General features: G+C 43.1%; 1 protein-coding gene across 2 annotated transcripts in view; it reads left to right on the top strand.

Moving 5' to 3' along the window:
- The window catches only part of CNTNAP2 (contactin associated protein 2), a 2,169,461-nt gene that overhangs the window by 883,347 nt on the left and 1,270,161 nt on the right, over window positions 1-15,953 (top strand). For both annotated transcript variants that reach the window (XM_078663547.1, XM_078663548.1), the window contains one exon: window positions 14,444-14,708. In XM_078663547.1, coding sequence (XP_078519673.1) covers window positions 14,444-14,708 — 265 coding nt within the window. The remainder of the gene's footprint in view (window positions 1-14,443; window positions 14,709-15,953) is intronic.

Here is a 15,953-nt window from a genome sequence, read left to right on the forward strand (position 1 = left end):
ATGTAGTGTCCATATATTTGCTATTTCTCCCAGAGACAGCAGGGGCAGAGGGTAGCGCCGCATGAAGTGGACGAATAGTAGGTTCAGAGGCTCTGGAATTAATAGCGGCTTGGTAGGGGTCACCAGGCTGTGTCCCTAGCACAAGCCATTGCAAAGGATGTAGACAAACGAGCATTAAGAAAGTCAAGATGGAAAAGGTGCACAGTAAATAAACTTGAGGTTGTGAAAAAGTTGCGTAATTTACTCTTGTATTATTTCTTGAAATTCTGCTGCAATTATATGAAATAACGTGGAATGGAAAAACAGGCATTTGTGCTATATTTTAGCAAGAAATGCGTCTTCATGTCCAATGGCATTTAACCCAAAACAATTGTGTAAAAAACACAAGATCGGCGAACAGCTGCTTGTGTTCTGGTTATTCATACTGTCCCTGTTCTCCCTCACTAAAAGTTTGTAGTATAATTATGCAACCTGGTTTAATGGGTAAATTAAGCTTTCTTGACAAGACTTGCCTTCTTTATTTTATTCGTACCCCGTCTTGTCTGTCTAGCTAGTTCTCAGCCATTCTATGCCCAGCCTTCTCTGCACCTCACTCTCTGTTTTAGCTCTTCTATCTCCTGCGTTACCCCATCTAATTTACTGCTCACTTCCACCATAAATGACTGCAGTTTAGTGTTATCCTCTCGCAATTGCAAAAAGTACTGTTGCCCTTCTTGTCTTTGGGCCATAAGAGTCTGCATAATTAGATCAATAGATGAGGCCTTAGAGTAGTCTTCGCCATCTGTTTCTACCAGTGTCGATCGCTCACTGATCGGACAGGATGGTACATTGAGATCAATGCCTGAAGCCGAAGAATTGGCAAGAGAAGAATTGCAATCAGTATTAGCGATAGCAGGATTAGCTGCTGCCGGGATATCCAATGGTCTAATATCTATGGTTGTATCCGTCGATATTGAGTTTAAGCTTGAGGTGACCGATTGCAAACTGGCGGGAGTATTAGTAGCAAATACATTACTTAAAGCCGTAGAACTGATGAGGTCAAAAATATTGATCTTAGTCACTATATCGGTAGCTATAGCCCCAGTAGCCACGGCCAGTTTTGTAACATCCGGGTAGATTGTAGCAGGCACTAAGGTAGGTGAACTAGAATTTCCAGATATCAGAGATGTTGTCGCCTTACACCTTGAGTTAGAGTCTTCCTCAGGGCTTGTTCCTGATAATCTCAAAGCCATGCTCTTAACACCACCCTTCGCCTGAATCCATTTTCTTAAAGGACTCTCGTCTCTATTCACTTTTCTCCCAACATTGCTTGTAGAAGGATTTTTAATCATGGAGTTGCTCACAACTTTCTTCAATTTAGTTTTGGCTTTCATTTTCACCTTTTTTAAACCAAGTGGCTTAGTATTGTTTGTCCTATTGTGTATAGTTTCCACTTCATCTCCATCCAACATCTCTTCGTATTCAGTGTTTAGAATCTCTTCAACTGCTGCTAGTTCTTCAGTAAGGACACAACCTGGTAAAGTACAAACATGTTTCTCTGCCCCAGACCCAGATGGAGCAGAATTTGGTATTGTCAAAGTTTCTTTTAGTATATCCAGAGAAGCCTCTTCCCTGCCAGTAGTGTGAACAGGGTCCTGAATATCTAGTGTTGGAGCCATGATCAAGTCTTTCTCACTTCTAGCTTCGTCTTCATTATTTGTAATTCTTTCATCATCTTTTCTATAAATGCCTATTTCATTACCACTAGACATCTCAATGGTGGGAGCTGCTTCATTTTCATCAAGATTCTCAGTCACAATCACAATAGATGCCTCCGTCCCTTCTTCGGGGGACACCTGAGAGATATGTATGTTCTGATCAATATCTTTATTGTAGAGATTTTCCGACGATATTATGGCTGCTTTAGGTTGTATAATTGCTTGCTCAATACTCTGTGCCTCTGATAGACCTGCTTGGTGTTCGCCAGCATTATCCACCTCCTCAGTGCAAGACACAGAAGATATGTTGTTGCTGCCATGAATATCATTGCTTTTTAACTCAGTGACAAATATAGAAGGACGTATCAATTGCTTAGTAGCTGCCTGAACATTTTCCCCCTTTGCCACGGAAGCCACGGGAGCCGCGGTCACTTTAACCCCATTGTTGCCAAGGGCATCCCCGATCATTACCTTTGAGATTGTAGTTGTGGAGGCCGTGGGAGAGTCTATTTTTTCCGTTTTTCCAGTCCGAGTCGACTGAGTATTCAATTTTGGGGCCATCGTCTCGTTGTCCCGCTTGTAAACCGATTCTCCGTTCAGCAATGGCTTTTCAGCTGAACTAGCACAGAGTTGAGCCGAGAGTAAGGCGAGGCCCGCCCAGCTGGCCCCATGAGCACCAAGCGGACGAATCCGCAAAAATCTCCACACCAGTAGCTTCTGCCACCCCCAGCGGCAGTAGATCTGGAGCATCTGCGTCGGCGTTTTCAGAACGCGTAGTCGTTTTTCGAGAACTGACTGCTTCTCCACCAAACGGCACTCGTGAGTAGGATACATTTAATTTTCCTGTCTCAATAGTCGTATTTTTGTTCAATTCCCTTTCAAATCAGGGTAGCATCGGGTTTTGTAAAAAAAGCCGTTTTTCCTCGTTACTTTGCCGGAGGAGTCGGGAGCCTCTTCGCTCTGCTTCCTTCACCTGGCGGCATCAACCCGCCATCTTGGCTCGCCCCGCAATCCTACACAGCATTTCCCAGGTGGTGCACAATGAAGGACACCTGCCTTTCCCCATTTCCAGATTTCTGACTAAAATGTCCTCCCAATACATTGGATGCAATGTTCCAGCTTCTAACCTCAATACATTGTACCCACCTTCCCACTATCTACCTCAAGGCCCTATCTTTGTGCCCTCCCCCGTCTCTTTATGGCCAAGGGCTTTTCTTGCCTCGCTCTCTCAATTGTTTTTCTCCACAGTTCTGAAGCAGGCCCACAGCAGAGTGTGGACATCTAGGACTTTATTGACCAGGATTGCCTCTCCTCTCTTTTGCTCCTCACTCCTAGAGAGACTGCAGTCTGATCATCCTGATTGGCCCCTAGATGGGCACTTTACATCTAGAGTCCTCTCCCAACACCAGCGGACAGACCGTGTGATCTGTACTTCAGTTGTACTCTCCTTAGGGCAGCCAAGCCATTTGTTTCTGAGTGGGTCCACCTAAGTCCTTAAATGGGGCAGATAAAGCCTTTTTTCATCTCGCTACAACAACGCTCAGTCACTCAGGTCAGAATCAAAGTCCAGGTTGGTCATGTCCATTACCCACTCAATCCCGGTCCGTGACTACCATGACAGAGTGTTCCCCTGCGATGTCTAATTTTATATTATCCCTCAGTAGCCCACCGAGGTAATATACAACATAATAGCCATAAGACCAAACCCCATCCATCTTAATTTCTACTCAGGACGGTTTATATTGCTTAAATTCGTAAAGGAATTGGTAGGTTTATTGTGAACCCTTGCTGATCGGTATCTTCCTATTTGTCGTGCTTTAGGGCTTTTTTTCAATTTGGGCGGTCTGAGCTTAAATGAGGTGGTCACACTGCTGAAGTGAGTAGTTACTTATGTTTTATAGTGGCACCAGGATCCTATTTCAAAGGCCACCATTAAGATTTCTCCTTCTCATCATTCTCATGTATAAGACCCACTGTTCAAAGCAAGCATTAGGAGTGCAACCCTCTTACAAAGGAAAAAAATGCAAGTGATAATAAAACCAACAGAGAAACTAAATAATTTTCAATTTCCTTGGGGGCAGGTGCAGTAAATGTGAAGTGTTGTGCCTTAATGATGTTAGCACTGTGCCTCGATTCAGTGCTAACTTGAGAAAAACAAGTCTCAATAGAGGTGAAAAGTTCCTCACAACAAATGTGTCTAGTTTTTGTCTGAATGTGATGAAATTCCTTCAAAGGTTTATTTGATCACAGCAGTTTATATTTCACGTCGAGTTTGCTTTTCATTTCTTGCCTCTCATTTTTCCTGGATATTGTTATCGGTTTATTTAATCATTGTACGACGTATACTTCGTTTTCTTCCTTCGTTTTCCCTTTCATATTTTTCCCTATCTCGGTAATGTTGGTATGTTGCCTGCAGGTTTGCCCTTTTACGCCTTACAGTTTTTTTTAGGTTTTTTGAGAATGTACTTTCACTACATATGTAGAAAGTTGACCTTTTGCGTCTAGTGCAAAATGTCGATGCCTGTTTCTAGGTTTAATGTAGTGTCCATATATTTGCTATTTCTCCCAGAGACAGCAGGGGCAGAGGGTAGCGCCGCATGAAGTGGACGAATAGTAGGTTCAGAGGCTCTGGAATTAATAGCGGCTTGGTAGGGGTCACCAGGCTGTGTCCCTAGCACAAGCCATTGCAAAGGATGTAGACAAACGAGCATTAAGAAAGTCAAGATGGAAAAGGTGCACAGTAAATAAACTTGAGGTTGTGAAAAAGTTGCGTAATTTACTCTTGTATTATTTCTTGAAATTCTGCTGCAATTATATGAAATAACGTGGAATGGAAAAACAGGCATTTGTGCTATATTTTAGCAAGAAATGCGTCTTCATGTCCAATGGCATTTAACCCAAAACAATTGTGTAAAAAACACAAGATCGGCGAACAGCTGCTTGTGTTCTGGTTATTCATACTGTCCCTGTTCTCCCTCACTAAAAGTTTGTAGTATAATTATGCAACCTGGTTTAATGGGTAAATTAAGCTTTCTTGACAAGACTTGCCTTCTTTATTTTATTCGTACCCCGTCTTGTCTGTCTAGCTAGTTCTCAGCCATTCTATGCCCAGCCTTCTCTGCACCTCACTCAGGGGCGGCTCCTCCACGTGGGCGGAGGAGCGTTGCCTCACTGCTTTCTCGCAGTGCATGAAGCAGAAACATAAAATGGTATTTAAAATACAATTTTATGTTTCGCTTCTCGCACTGCGAGAAAGCAGAAGAGAATGCCTGGTTGGGGCGGGCGGGTGGGTATGAGGTCCTGCAAGAGTTCAGGGGAGGAGTGGCTTGCCCACTCTGGTGCTCTGACTGTTTGGTGGGCCCCAGGGCCGACCAAACCAGTCATACGCACTTTGCATTTTCTCTATGTAGGCTGCAGCCTACGTAGAGAAAATGGCCTCCCTATAGACATCTGTTGGTGGGCGTCCTAGTTTGGCTTAGGGGAGGGGAGGCAGGCTGCGTGCTTTCTGTATGGAGAGGAGAGAGAAGAGAGGAGACGAGACGCGGGACCGGAGGAGATGGTAAGTAAAAAACTAAAATGTTATTAAGTTAACCCCCACACTCCCCTTGTGGCCCTCCCCCCACCCGTGAGTCATGCCAGCTGTGACTGAGCTCACTCTACATAATATGGACCCCAACCATCAGGTCCTCAGTTCCTGTCACCAACACCTTTACCATCTCTCGCATAACTCAATGCTTTGGTCAAAGCTAGATTACAGCATGGTTAGTGATACTATCTCCGTTTGCACTTCACACTACTGCTTCATTACAGTCCTTAGTGGCCCTGGGCCAATTCTAAAAACAGAGTTTGTTTGACTTGAAACCAAAGCGGGCATAGGGAGACATAAACTAGCTTTTGAGTCTCTATCCAATACCAAAGATTACAAATTCTCTGCAGAATTCTGAGGAAGAAGACAATTTGTCAAATTGAGTGGTAATCTCTTTGCAAGTCCTGCAAATTGGAGATTAATAGTGCCCTTATCCCAATGCATTATTCTAAAGTTTATAACCAAAATCACAAGGAGGTCTCTAACATATTTTAATTTTGTTACCACCTTAGACAGTGGTGGCACCTCAAAGGTATTTGCTTCTTTTTACTGTAAATCTAGCAGCATCTGTTGACAGATCTAAGGTAAAGAGCAAATTATGCAATAACATTCATAAAGCAACATACTAACACAATGAAAACATAACAGGGCACACCACAACAGTCAAAACAGAACACAGTACAGCACATCACACTGCAATACTGCAGTTCAAAGACACAGCAGCAGTAAAGACAACAGAACAGATCACCCCCATAACTAAATGCCACACAGCAACTATGCACAAATATTCTTGTCTCATGTTACCACCTCCTAAAACCTGTAATCATAACATGGTGGCAAAAGGCATTTGAACCAAGCATTGCCTTAACTTACCACCAAGGACATGAAATAGCTCCAGTCAAAAATGTTTTGTGATCCGGCCTTGTGTGTCTAATACTGTTGCTTCTTCTATTCTACCCAGGTTGTCCGATACTTTACAAAAATTACAAACTTTGACTTTGCAGGATGATGATATTAGTCAGTGATTTAATGATACATTTTAAGTTTAAGTGTATGAAGTTCAGGTCAACCATCTAGCCTTTTCAGAGTCACCTTCTAAAAACTGTATGGTAAAGTTGAAAGGAAAACAAATAAACACTGTAGACCACAATATGTTTTAAGCAACTATCAACATATTTACAAGGATTAAATACTGCATATAAGGGGACAGAGGCAGGGTACACTGTTCTTACGTCTACTTACTTCGAGGATTGTGTTGATGAGCAGAATGTCTGATCTGAGTGTAAGGCATTAAAGTCTTTTACAGATGAGTGGGTTGCAAGGGTATTTTTTTCCCAGAGACTTTTGGTTATGTCTTCTAAGAATGATTAAACTTTTGCAACAACCACAAAGTTGTACCTGAGTTTTTTTTCTTTTACGTAGTACGTTCACAATGTGTTTATATCCCATATTCCTATTATGCAATGAACTATCCTTAAAGGTATGTGAGTTGCATAGCTTTTTACTTGTGACAGTGTATTTATAACAAAAACAATGAACACTATACAGCAATAGTAACGTGTACCTGATTTTGACTTTAATCTTGAAATAATAACTTTCACAATGTGTTAATATCACGTCTCCTCAATTTCAACATTTTGTACATAAGTGTAATTAGACATACCTTTCTTTCCCTCACTTCTGTTAAGTCACCAGTGAAGAAAGGTTAACACGGTATGCACATCCTCAAGTTACTTGTGCCACATTGTTTCTCAAAACATCTTGTTTCGGTCCAAAGTAAAATTTGTGAGAATAAACTAGGCTTGGACACAAGTGAAGGGAATCAGAAATCTGTGAACTACATCAAGGCCAATATTAAGGAACTATGTGAAACTTGGTGTAATAAACCCTTTTCACAACTTTAGAATGTTTCTACTTGTTTCTATCTGACAGGTTGCTCTTGACACAGTGGATGATTTTACAGTCATCTGCTTGGTCCCATTCCGGATATAAATCCTATTCAGTCTTATTAGGTCCAAGAGAAAGATAATTTTCAGCCTGAACTTATGAGGGGGCATGGTCATCTGACTTCACCGATGAGGCCATGCACGGCACAGTAACTGGCATCCTGGGCATAACTAATATACAGGGCTATAATGAGCACCAATTTATAATGGACAGACAGGTTTGCAACTGAAAGTAAATACACATCCATAAATAAACAAATCAGTATGAGGCTCTTATTAGTAAACTGATTGTGTAAACATGTAGCATAATGTATCCTCAAATACTCACATAATATAAGGAAGAGTTGGTTGATAAAAGATAACTAAAATGTATAGTTGGCAGACAGATACGTCATAGGGCATAGGATAGAAGTTGGGGTAAAGAACCATAGGTGAACGTTTACAACACCCACCCCGTGATACATCACATCATTAGGACAATGCTTCTCTTAGTTCAAGTTCAAGTTCAAATTTGTATAGCGCACTACTCACCCAGAGGGTCTCAAGGCGCTTGAGGGAGGGGGGGGGGGTTCGTTACTTATCAAATATCCAAGTTTTGAGTTGTTTTCTGAAGGAGAGGTGGTTCTGTGTAAGGCGCAGGTGGGTGGGGAGAGAATTCCAGGTTTTGGCCACTAAGTAGGAGAAAGATCTTCCTCCCATGGTGGATCTTCGGATGCGTGGAATCGTGGCGAGGGCTTGATTGGATGATCGTAGTTTGCGGGTGGGGGTGTAAAAGGTCAGGCGGTGTTGAGGTATTTGGGTCCTAGGTCGTAGAGGGCTTTGTGTACGTGGGTGAGGAGATGGAACGTTATTCTCTTGTTGACGGGGAGCCAGTGAAGATCTTTCAGGTGACCGTATATGTGATTGTGGCGGGGGATGTCTAGGATGAGTCGGGCGGAGGCGTTCTGAATGCGTTGGAGTTTTTTCTGTAATTTGGCTGTGGTTCCGGCGTAGAGGGTGTTTCCGTAGTCCAGTCGGCTTGTGACAAGTGCTTGGGTGACCGTCTTTCTTGTTTCGGTGGGGATCCATCGAAAGATCTTTTTGAGCATACGTAAGATGTTAAAGCATGATGATGAGATGGCGTTGACTTGTCTGGTCATCGAGAGGGAGGAGTCCAGGATGAATCCCAGGTTGCGAGCATGGTCCGTTGGTATGGGTGCGCTGCCCAGGGCCGGTGGCCACCATGAGTCGTCCCAGGCAGAGGGGGATGATCCTAGGATGAGGACTTCCGTCTTGTCTGAATTCAGTTTTAAACGGCTGTTCTTCATCCACTCGGCTACGTCTTTCATCCCTTCGTGTAGGTTGGTTTTGGCGGTGTTTGGGTCTTTGGTGAGGGAGAGGATCAGCTGGGTGTCATCTGCGTAGGAAATGATGTTGAGGTTGTGTTGGCGCGCGATGGATGCGAGGGGGCTCAGGTTGACGTTGAAGAGGGTGGGGCTGAGCGATGATCCTTGTGGTACGCCGCAGATGACTTTGGTGGCCTCTGATCTGAAAGGGGAGGCGGACCCTCTGGGTTCTTCCGGCGAGGAACGAGATGATCCAGTCCAATGCTTTTCCTTGTATCCCGACGTTGCTGAGGCGTTGTACAAGGGTGCTATGACAGACTGTGTCGAACGCTGCGGAGAGGTCCAGTAGGATGAGGGCAGCTGTTTCCCCGTTGTCAAGTAGTGTTCGAATGTCGTCTGTGGCTGCGATGAGGGCGGTCTCGGTGCTGTGTTTGGCTCGGAAGCCGGACTGTGAAGGGTCGAGGGATCCGTTAGACTCGAGGAAGGCGGCGAGCTGACTGTTGACGGTCTTCTCAATGACTTTGGCAGGGAATGGGAGGAGCGAAATGGGGCGATAGTTCTTAAGTTCGGTGGGGTCTGCTGTGGGTTTCCATTACTTACCATTACTAAGGCCACCTGCCATTCATTGCTGGAACTTGCCAGTTGTGTCTCATGATATCAGTGCATGGGGTGCGGTTTTGTTGAAAGGGTAAGATCCATGGTGCCCAGTAACCTGCTGCTTTCTTCTGTTTGCCTTGCACCCCATCACGCATTCAGAGGAACTGAATCTGCCTCAGGTCCTTCTACACCCTCCTGCCACAGATGTTCCATGGGGAACTCAAGCTTCAATGGCAGGCACTTGGCCACTTTTATCCCTGTTGTCCAATAAGAGACAAAATGCTTGAAGCAGAAGTTCCAAACAGAGCCGGAGCCCTTTCTCCCCATTACTCTGGCAAATAGACACAGATTCTTCAGTGCAGGTGAGCAGCTCTTCTATACTCTTCCAGAATAAGCAGATCATCGACTCAGAGTTTAAGCAGGATGTTTAAAGGGTAACCTAATCAATGATTGGTGATGACACCTAGATTTTCAGTTTTAGTGCTATAGAAAGCTTATAGGGATGCCTTCCTTAGTGTTTATTTTCTTGCAACAAAAATACCTCAGATTCCCATGAAGTAGACTTAATTGAATTTCTTGTCTGGGCCTTTCTCCTTCCTCCCCGTCCAAGACTTCGCCTGCCCAGTTCAGCTCACTGTCTTACAAAATAAATTGTTTCCATGGAACTGGGTCCACTTGATCTCTTGTACCTTCCTCAAAAAACACAAACAGGCTATAGATGTCTGTTCAAGCACATATGTCCCTCTATCAGCGGTGTTAGACCTGGCATCCTCAGCGCGGTTCCCCCTGAGATTTTTGCCTTCAGACCTCCTTTTTTTACTGTTTTTGCTGGCATTAGGAATATCTGCATTTTACCACTGCTAATCATTGCTAAAGTGCTTCTCCTCTATACTTAAAACATGGCAACATTCCCATAACCACAATTGTCATATTTTTTTACTTATACATACTTAGTAAAGTGCACTTCATGTGCCCATGGCTTATAAATTAAATGCTACTAGTGGGTCTGCAGCCATGATTGTATCCACTTAAGTAGCCCTGTAAACATGTCTCAGGTCTGACCCTGCAGGGCCTGTGATGCAGTTTTTTTAAACTGCCATGTTGACATGACAAGTTAACCGACTTGCCAGGACAAAACCTTCCTTTTTATTACAGTTAAGTTACCCCTAAGTTACACCCTAGACAGCCAGTAGATGGGTGCTGTGTATTTAAAAAGTAGGGCATTCACTTGATAAGATTTACATTTCCTGGTAGTGAAATACTTTTAAATATGTTTTTCACTACTGCAAGGCCTATCTCTCCCGTATGATAACATTGGGGTTGCCTTATTACATTGTATATGTGTAATTTCCAATTGGGAAGAGCTGGGACCCCCAAATGTGGTGTATCTGAAATCACAATTAAAATACAAATTATAGTGCCATTGGATTTTAAGTTGCAATTCAGCAAATGCCACTCTTAGAAAGTTGAAGCAAACACAAGGAGATGATGGATGGAGCGCTGAAACTTTTCATACACTCACCCCCAGTCACAGATCTGGGTTGAATCCATCATCGTTCTTTAGCTCACTTCGTCACCCCAGTTCAGACCCAGCTATATGCAAATCAGTCTTGACCCTGTTCCTTATGGGAACAGTCCTGCCAAAACTGCGAAGTGAGGTCTTTCCTGGAATGGAAACAAGCATCCTGGGACCGGTTTTGGGTTAACACCCTTCATCAGCAAGGCTAGTTTGAATCCAGTGACAAAGTGAGCAAGGGACCCATGATTGTGCATGCCCTGTCAACTTTGGGCAAACAAAGCAAACACAAGGAGACGATGGACAGTGCGCTGAAACTTTTCAGACACTCACCCCAATCACAGATTTGGGTTAAATCCATCACCGTTCTTTAGCTTACTTCGCCACACCAGTTCAGACCCAGCCATATGCAAATCAGTCTTGACCCTGTTCCTTATGGGAACAGTCCAGCCCGAACTGCCAAGCCAGGTCTTCCCTGGAACGGAAACAAGCATCCTCATATCGGTTTCGGGTTAACACCCCTCATCAGCCAGGCTAGCTTGAACCCAGTGACAAAGTCTATCTCTCCCATATGAGAACATTGGGGTAGCCTTATTACATTTTATATGTGTAATTTCCAATTGGGAACAGCTTGGACACCCAAATTTGGTGTATCTGAAATTAGAATAAAAAACACAACTTTTGGTGAAGTTGGATTTTAAATTACAATTCAGCAAATGCCACTAAAGTTGGCATTTTTGTACTATAACCATTTGGTGACTTCTGCTTGTCTCTGAATACACATCTGGTGTGGATGACAGCTGGCTTTGTGCATTCCCTCTAGACAGTCACACACAAAGGGAACTTAGGTGTGACTGTGAGTGAATACTACTGCCTGCAAAGTGCTTCCAAGCATAGCATCAGTTTTTATGTTATTTATTTATTTTTTGGATTTTATATAGCGTGGACTTGGCCTGTAGACATCAGCATGCGTGCCAATTGGATCAAAACAGATCAATAAGCAAGTGAAAAATACAAAGAATTACACTAGGAGTAGTCAGCTTCAGGGTACCCCTCACAAGTGGGTAAAATACATACTCATAACATAACATAGCAATAAAGAGCTTGTGGTATCAGCAAAAGGGACGCATGGTGTAACATGTAGCGATCGTCAATAGATCATGTCGGGTAAGGCTGTGGTGCGCACCCAAAGGGGTGTGCAGGGACATGGGGAGGTAACCCAAGTGTCTTTCAAAGAGGAGAGTTTTGAGGTCTTTTTTTAAGGTGTGGTGACATGTGGTCATGCAGAGGCTTGGAGGGAGGGAGCTCCAAATTCTTGTGGAACTTTCGGAGAAGGACTGGGTCATGCAACACTCCTTCTTCGAGGTGGGGGATTTAAAGGAGAAGGGACTGAATGCTTCTTAAATCGCAGTATGCACCCAAAATATTCAATTTCTCAGCTAGGTATGAGGGTGAAGAGACATGAAGTGCCTTATAAGTGATGAATGCCATTTTAAATTGTGTTCTTGTCTCTATGAGAAGACGCTGAAAGGAGTGTAGGAGAGGGGTAATGTAATCACATTTCTTGTGCACTGTTCTTGTGCACTGTGATGAAGCAGGCAGCCACATGTAAAGCTATTTAAATGGTTCTAAGTAGATTTTTGGGATGTCTGATAGGAGTGCAATTCTGTAGTCAAGTCTGGAGAGAACTAGCGCCTTGACAACTGATTTCATGCCCTGTTCTAGGATAAGGTGCCTGATTCTCTAGAGCATCTTTAGCTAGAACCAGCCATGAATTATATTTAGCTCTCAAAGTTAAGATATCTGTCAAGGGTGAATCGCAATGATATGGCATTTTGAATGATAGATGGACTGCCCTTCAGGTCCGGGAGGAGTGACATCCAGTCTTGAATTAATGGGTTAGCTTTCTTTGGAGAGATAAGAAGAATTTTTGTTTTCACTGGGTTTAATGTGAAGTAGCTATTTGCCATTAAAGTATGAATTATTTTCTTGATGTTGGATAAAAGGGTGAAGTCATCCGGGGATTAGCCCTTCAGGTCAATTTGGTTGCTGTCAGCATACAGATTGAAGAGTATTCCACAAATCCTGAGGATCGTGCAGAGGGGTTCCAGATGGAGGTTAGAGAGGGGTGAAGAAACAATCCAACTTTGGGGGACTCCATGCTGTAGGCTAACTGGCTTCGAGATTCTATTCCTGATTTTTACTATTTGCGAGAGCTTTGCTTAGCATGAAGTCAACCAGTTTAAGACTACACCTTCAAGACTCATTCACCACTAAAAAGTGTTTCACAAAACCTGGTGACTAACAGTGCCAAAGGAAGCAGAAAGATTGGGGAGTACAAGAAGAAAGGAATTTCCATTGTTAAGTATGGGAAGGGATTCCTAAATGATCTGCAGACTTGCAGTCTTTGTGCTGTGGCCTTGATGGAAGCGGGATTGTTGAGGGTCAAGGAGATTGTTTTCCTGGATGTGACATGACAGCGGCCGGTAAAGCTACTTTCAATTATCTTGCATAAGAGAGGCAGGGTAGAGACTGAACAAAAGTTGTTAAGATTGTCGGAATCCAATTATTTTTTTTTTAGGAGAGGAGTAATTTGACCTATTTTAGAATGATCTGGGAACTACCCCTATATAAGAGAGAAATTGATCAGCGTAGACCTTATTTGGGAGTAGCTACAAATTTGCTGATTGAACCCACAATCACGTTGCAATGGTTGTTTGAGGGTTTAACCTTGGATAAAGTTAGTAGTAGATCTGCCTCTGAGATTACTAAATTAATTTAACAAAATATATCTTTGAACAGGAACTTTGTTCTCAGACAGTTGCAGCTAGGAAACAGTGAGCAAGGTTTCTCTCTTTCTGTTTCTGACTTGTGCGATCTAAAATAATGCTCTAACTAGGAGAAATATCGGTTTTAATGAATTGACTTTTGAACCTGCAGTGCATTAAAACAGGCCAGTTACCCTGCACTGAGGCTGCAGAGCGCATCATGATGCATGACATACATAGCGCCCCGATATTGTTATGTATTCTAATATTCTAATGGTCACTATTGTATCAAACAATCTTTGAATTTCGCATAGAAAAATGTGTTAATAAAATCCATTATTAGTACTTACATCTATTTTAGGGATAAAGTAATATTCGTTGAAATCAACATCCTATATATTATGCAGAAGCCAGTTCATGTTGCCCTAGAGCTTTATAAAATTGAACAGTGGAAATCTAATTAAACCCTCACAAAAAAAGCATTGCAAATATTGCATTGAAAATATTGTAGAAGCTATTTGATATTTGGAAACACTTTACACCCATCTGATAACTTTAAATAACTTTGAATGAGATAATGGCAACAAACAACTATCTTTAACACCAACGCACTTCAATACTGAATCAGCAAGTATTGTATCAAAATAAGGAAGTATTCATATAATGTCATTGCAGATTAATTAGTTATTCTCAATTATATATTACTGTCATATTTGTCATACAATCAAATGATTGTTGGTTTGCTTATAAATAGCAAGTTGCTATTGGTGTGGCAAGAAGAGCGTCGCTGTGTGAGTAAATACCCAAGCACACTAATAATGGGAATATGCAGTATTTAAAGAATATATATTTCTGCATACTCTTAAGTATTTTTCTGAATGACTAGCAATACAATAATGATTAAGCGCACGCCATAAGTTCAACAGTAGCATTTTAGGCCTTGTTGCTCAGTGCATTACCTAGTTAGTTGTGTATATCAACAAACTGACACGTGTTTCTCTTTTTCAGGGAAACATTAGCTTCTCTTGTGAAGAATCGCATTCGGTGGCTATCTTCTTCAACGCCACCAGTTATCTGATCGCACCTGGCCTGCCTAACGTGGACGCGCTCACAGTCAACTTCCATTTCCGCACTTGGAACCCCAGCGGCCTCCTGCTGTTCAGCAGTTTCGCAGACGATCTTGGCACTGTCGAAATTGTCCTCACTGAGGGAAAAATCAGCACACACATTAATGTCACTCAGACCAAGATAAATCAAATCGACATCTCCTCAGGTAAGCACAGCCTGTTAACCAGTGTACGTGCGACTGCTAGATATTTTCTACGCCATGATGACGGCAGCAGAAATGAAAATACACTGCATGGTGATAATTGAAAATAACACTTAACCAGAGCCCATAACATCTGTGGAACGAATCTAAAATTGCTAGATTATCTAGTCACAAGGCAGATGACGTATGTTACCTCAGCTTCACCGATTGCCGAATACACAAGAATGTTTTAATTGTGTTAGAATAGGTTTTAGAAATCTATAAGCATTCACATAGTTTACATCTCTGCCTTTCGATTTCAGCTGAGTTCACGCAAGCTTAAAAATGGCTTAGCGTGGCATAGATGGGGGCACAAGTGTCTAATCCAAGTTGAGCCTTGTCTGAAATACGGCGGCGAGGGCGGTGCCAATAGTTGCTATGGAGACGGGTTAAGCCACAGGGCGTCAACTGAGGCCGTGGCTACACTGGCCCCCAGGAATTACAATGATCACATCTAATTTCCTTTCATTCCCTACCATATTCCATTTTATATTATATTAAGCTTGGGGAAATTAGCAGGTAAGACCTTCCACCCTCTGCAGGTGGTTTAAGGGAGACTCATTTTTATAATATCCTACTCTCCATTCTGCAGTCAGTAACAGATGTTAAGGACGGTCAGAATATGGGAATGCAGCACAGTTGTGAAACACAGCAGGAGACACGTCACCAGGGGTGTGGCACATATTCACACTGAGAGCCTTTCACAAATAGGCTTCGTTCCCACCCCCACAGTGACCTGCACTCCTGTCAGATTACGCCTGTGTTTCCCAAACTGCGCCGCGGCACCCCAGTGTGCCGTAATGAGGTGCCAGGGGCGCCGCACACACTAGGGTGACCAACCGTCCGTAAATTCCACGGACTGTCCCTACGCCTTTTATCTGTAATTGTGGCCATCACAGGGAGCAGCGCTGCTCCCCTGTGAGAGGCCTCACCCCCGCTGCTGGAGCCGCCTCCCACTCCTCCAGCAGCACAAGAGCAGCCCCTCCCGCCCATTGAAATTCTGTATGGGGCTGATTGCCACTTACTGAATGACAATGGGGCAGTCAGGGGTGTTCAAGCATGTGGTGGTGGCCTCCTGCCTCAGTGTACAGAAGGGCCTTCTGTTAGATAAAAAGTAAAACGCCCATGCTGCAATGTTAGAGAACACTTCATTTAAAGAAGCCTGTGAAATAAGTTTAAAAGAACAGGTTATCGTTCTTTCACTGTCTC

The sequence above is a fragment of the Lissotriton helveticus genome, chromosome 10 (assembly GCF_964261635.1).
Source record: "Lissotriton helveticus chromosome 10, aLisHel1.1, whole genome shotgun sequence".
Lineage (NCBI taxonomy): Eukaryota > Metazoa > Chordata > Amphibia > Caudata > Salamandridae > Lissotriton > Lissotriton helveticus.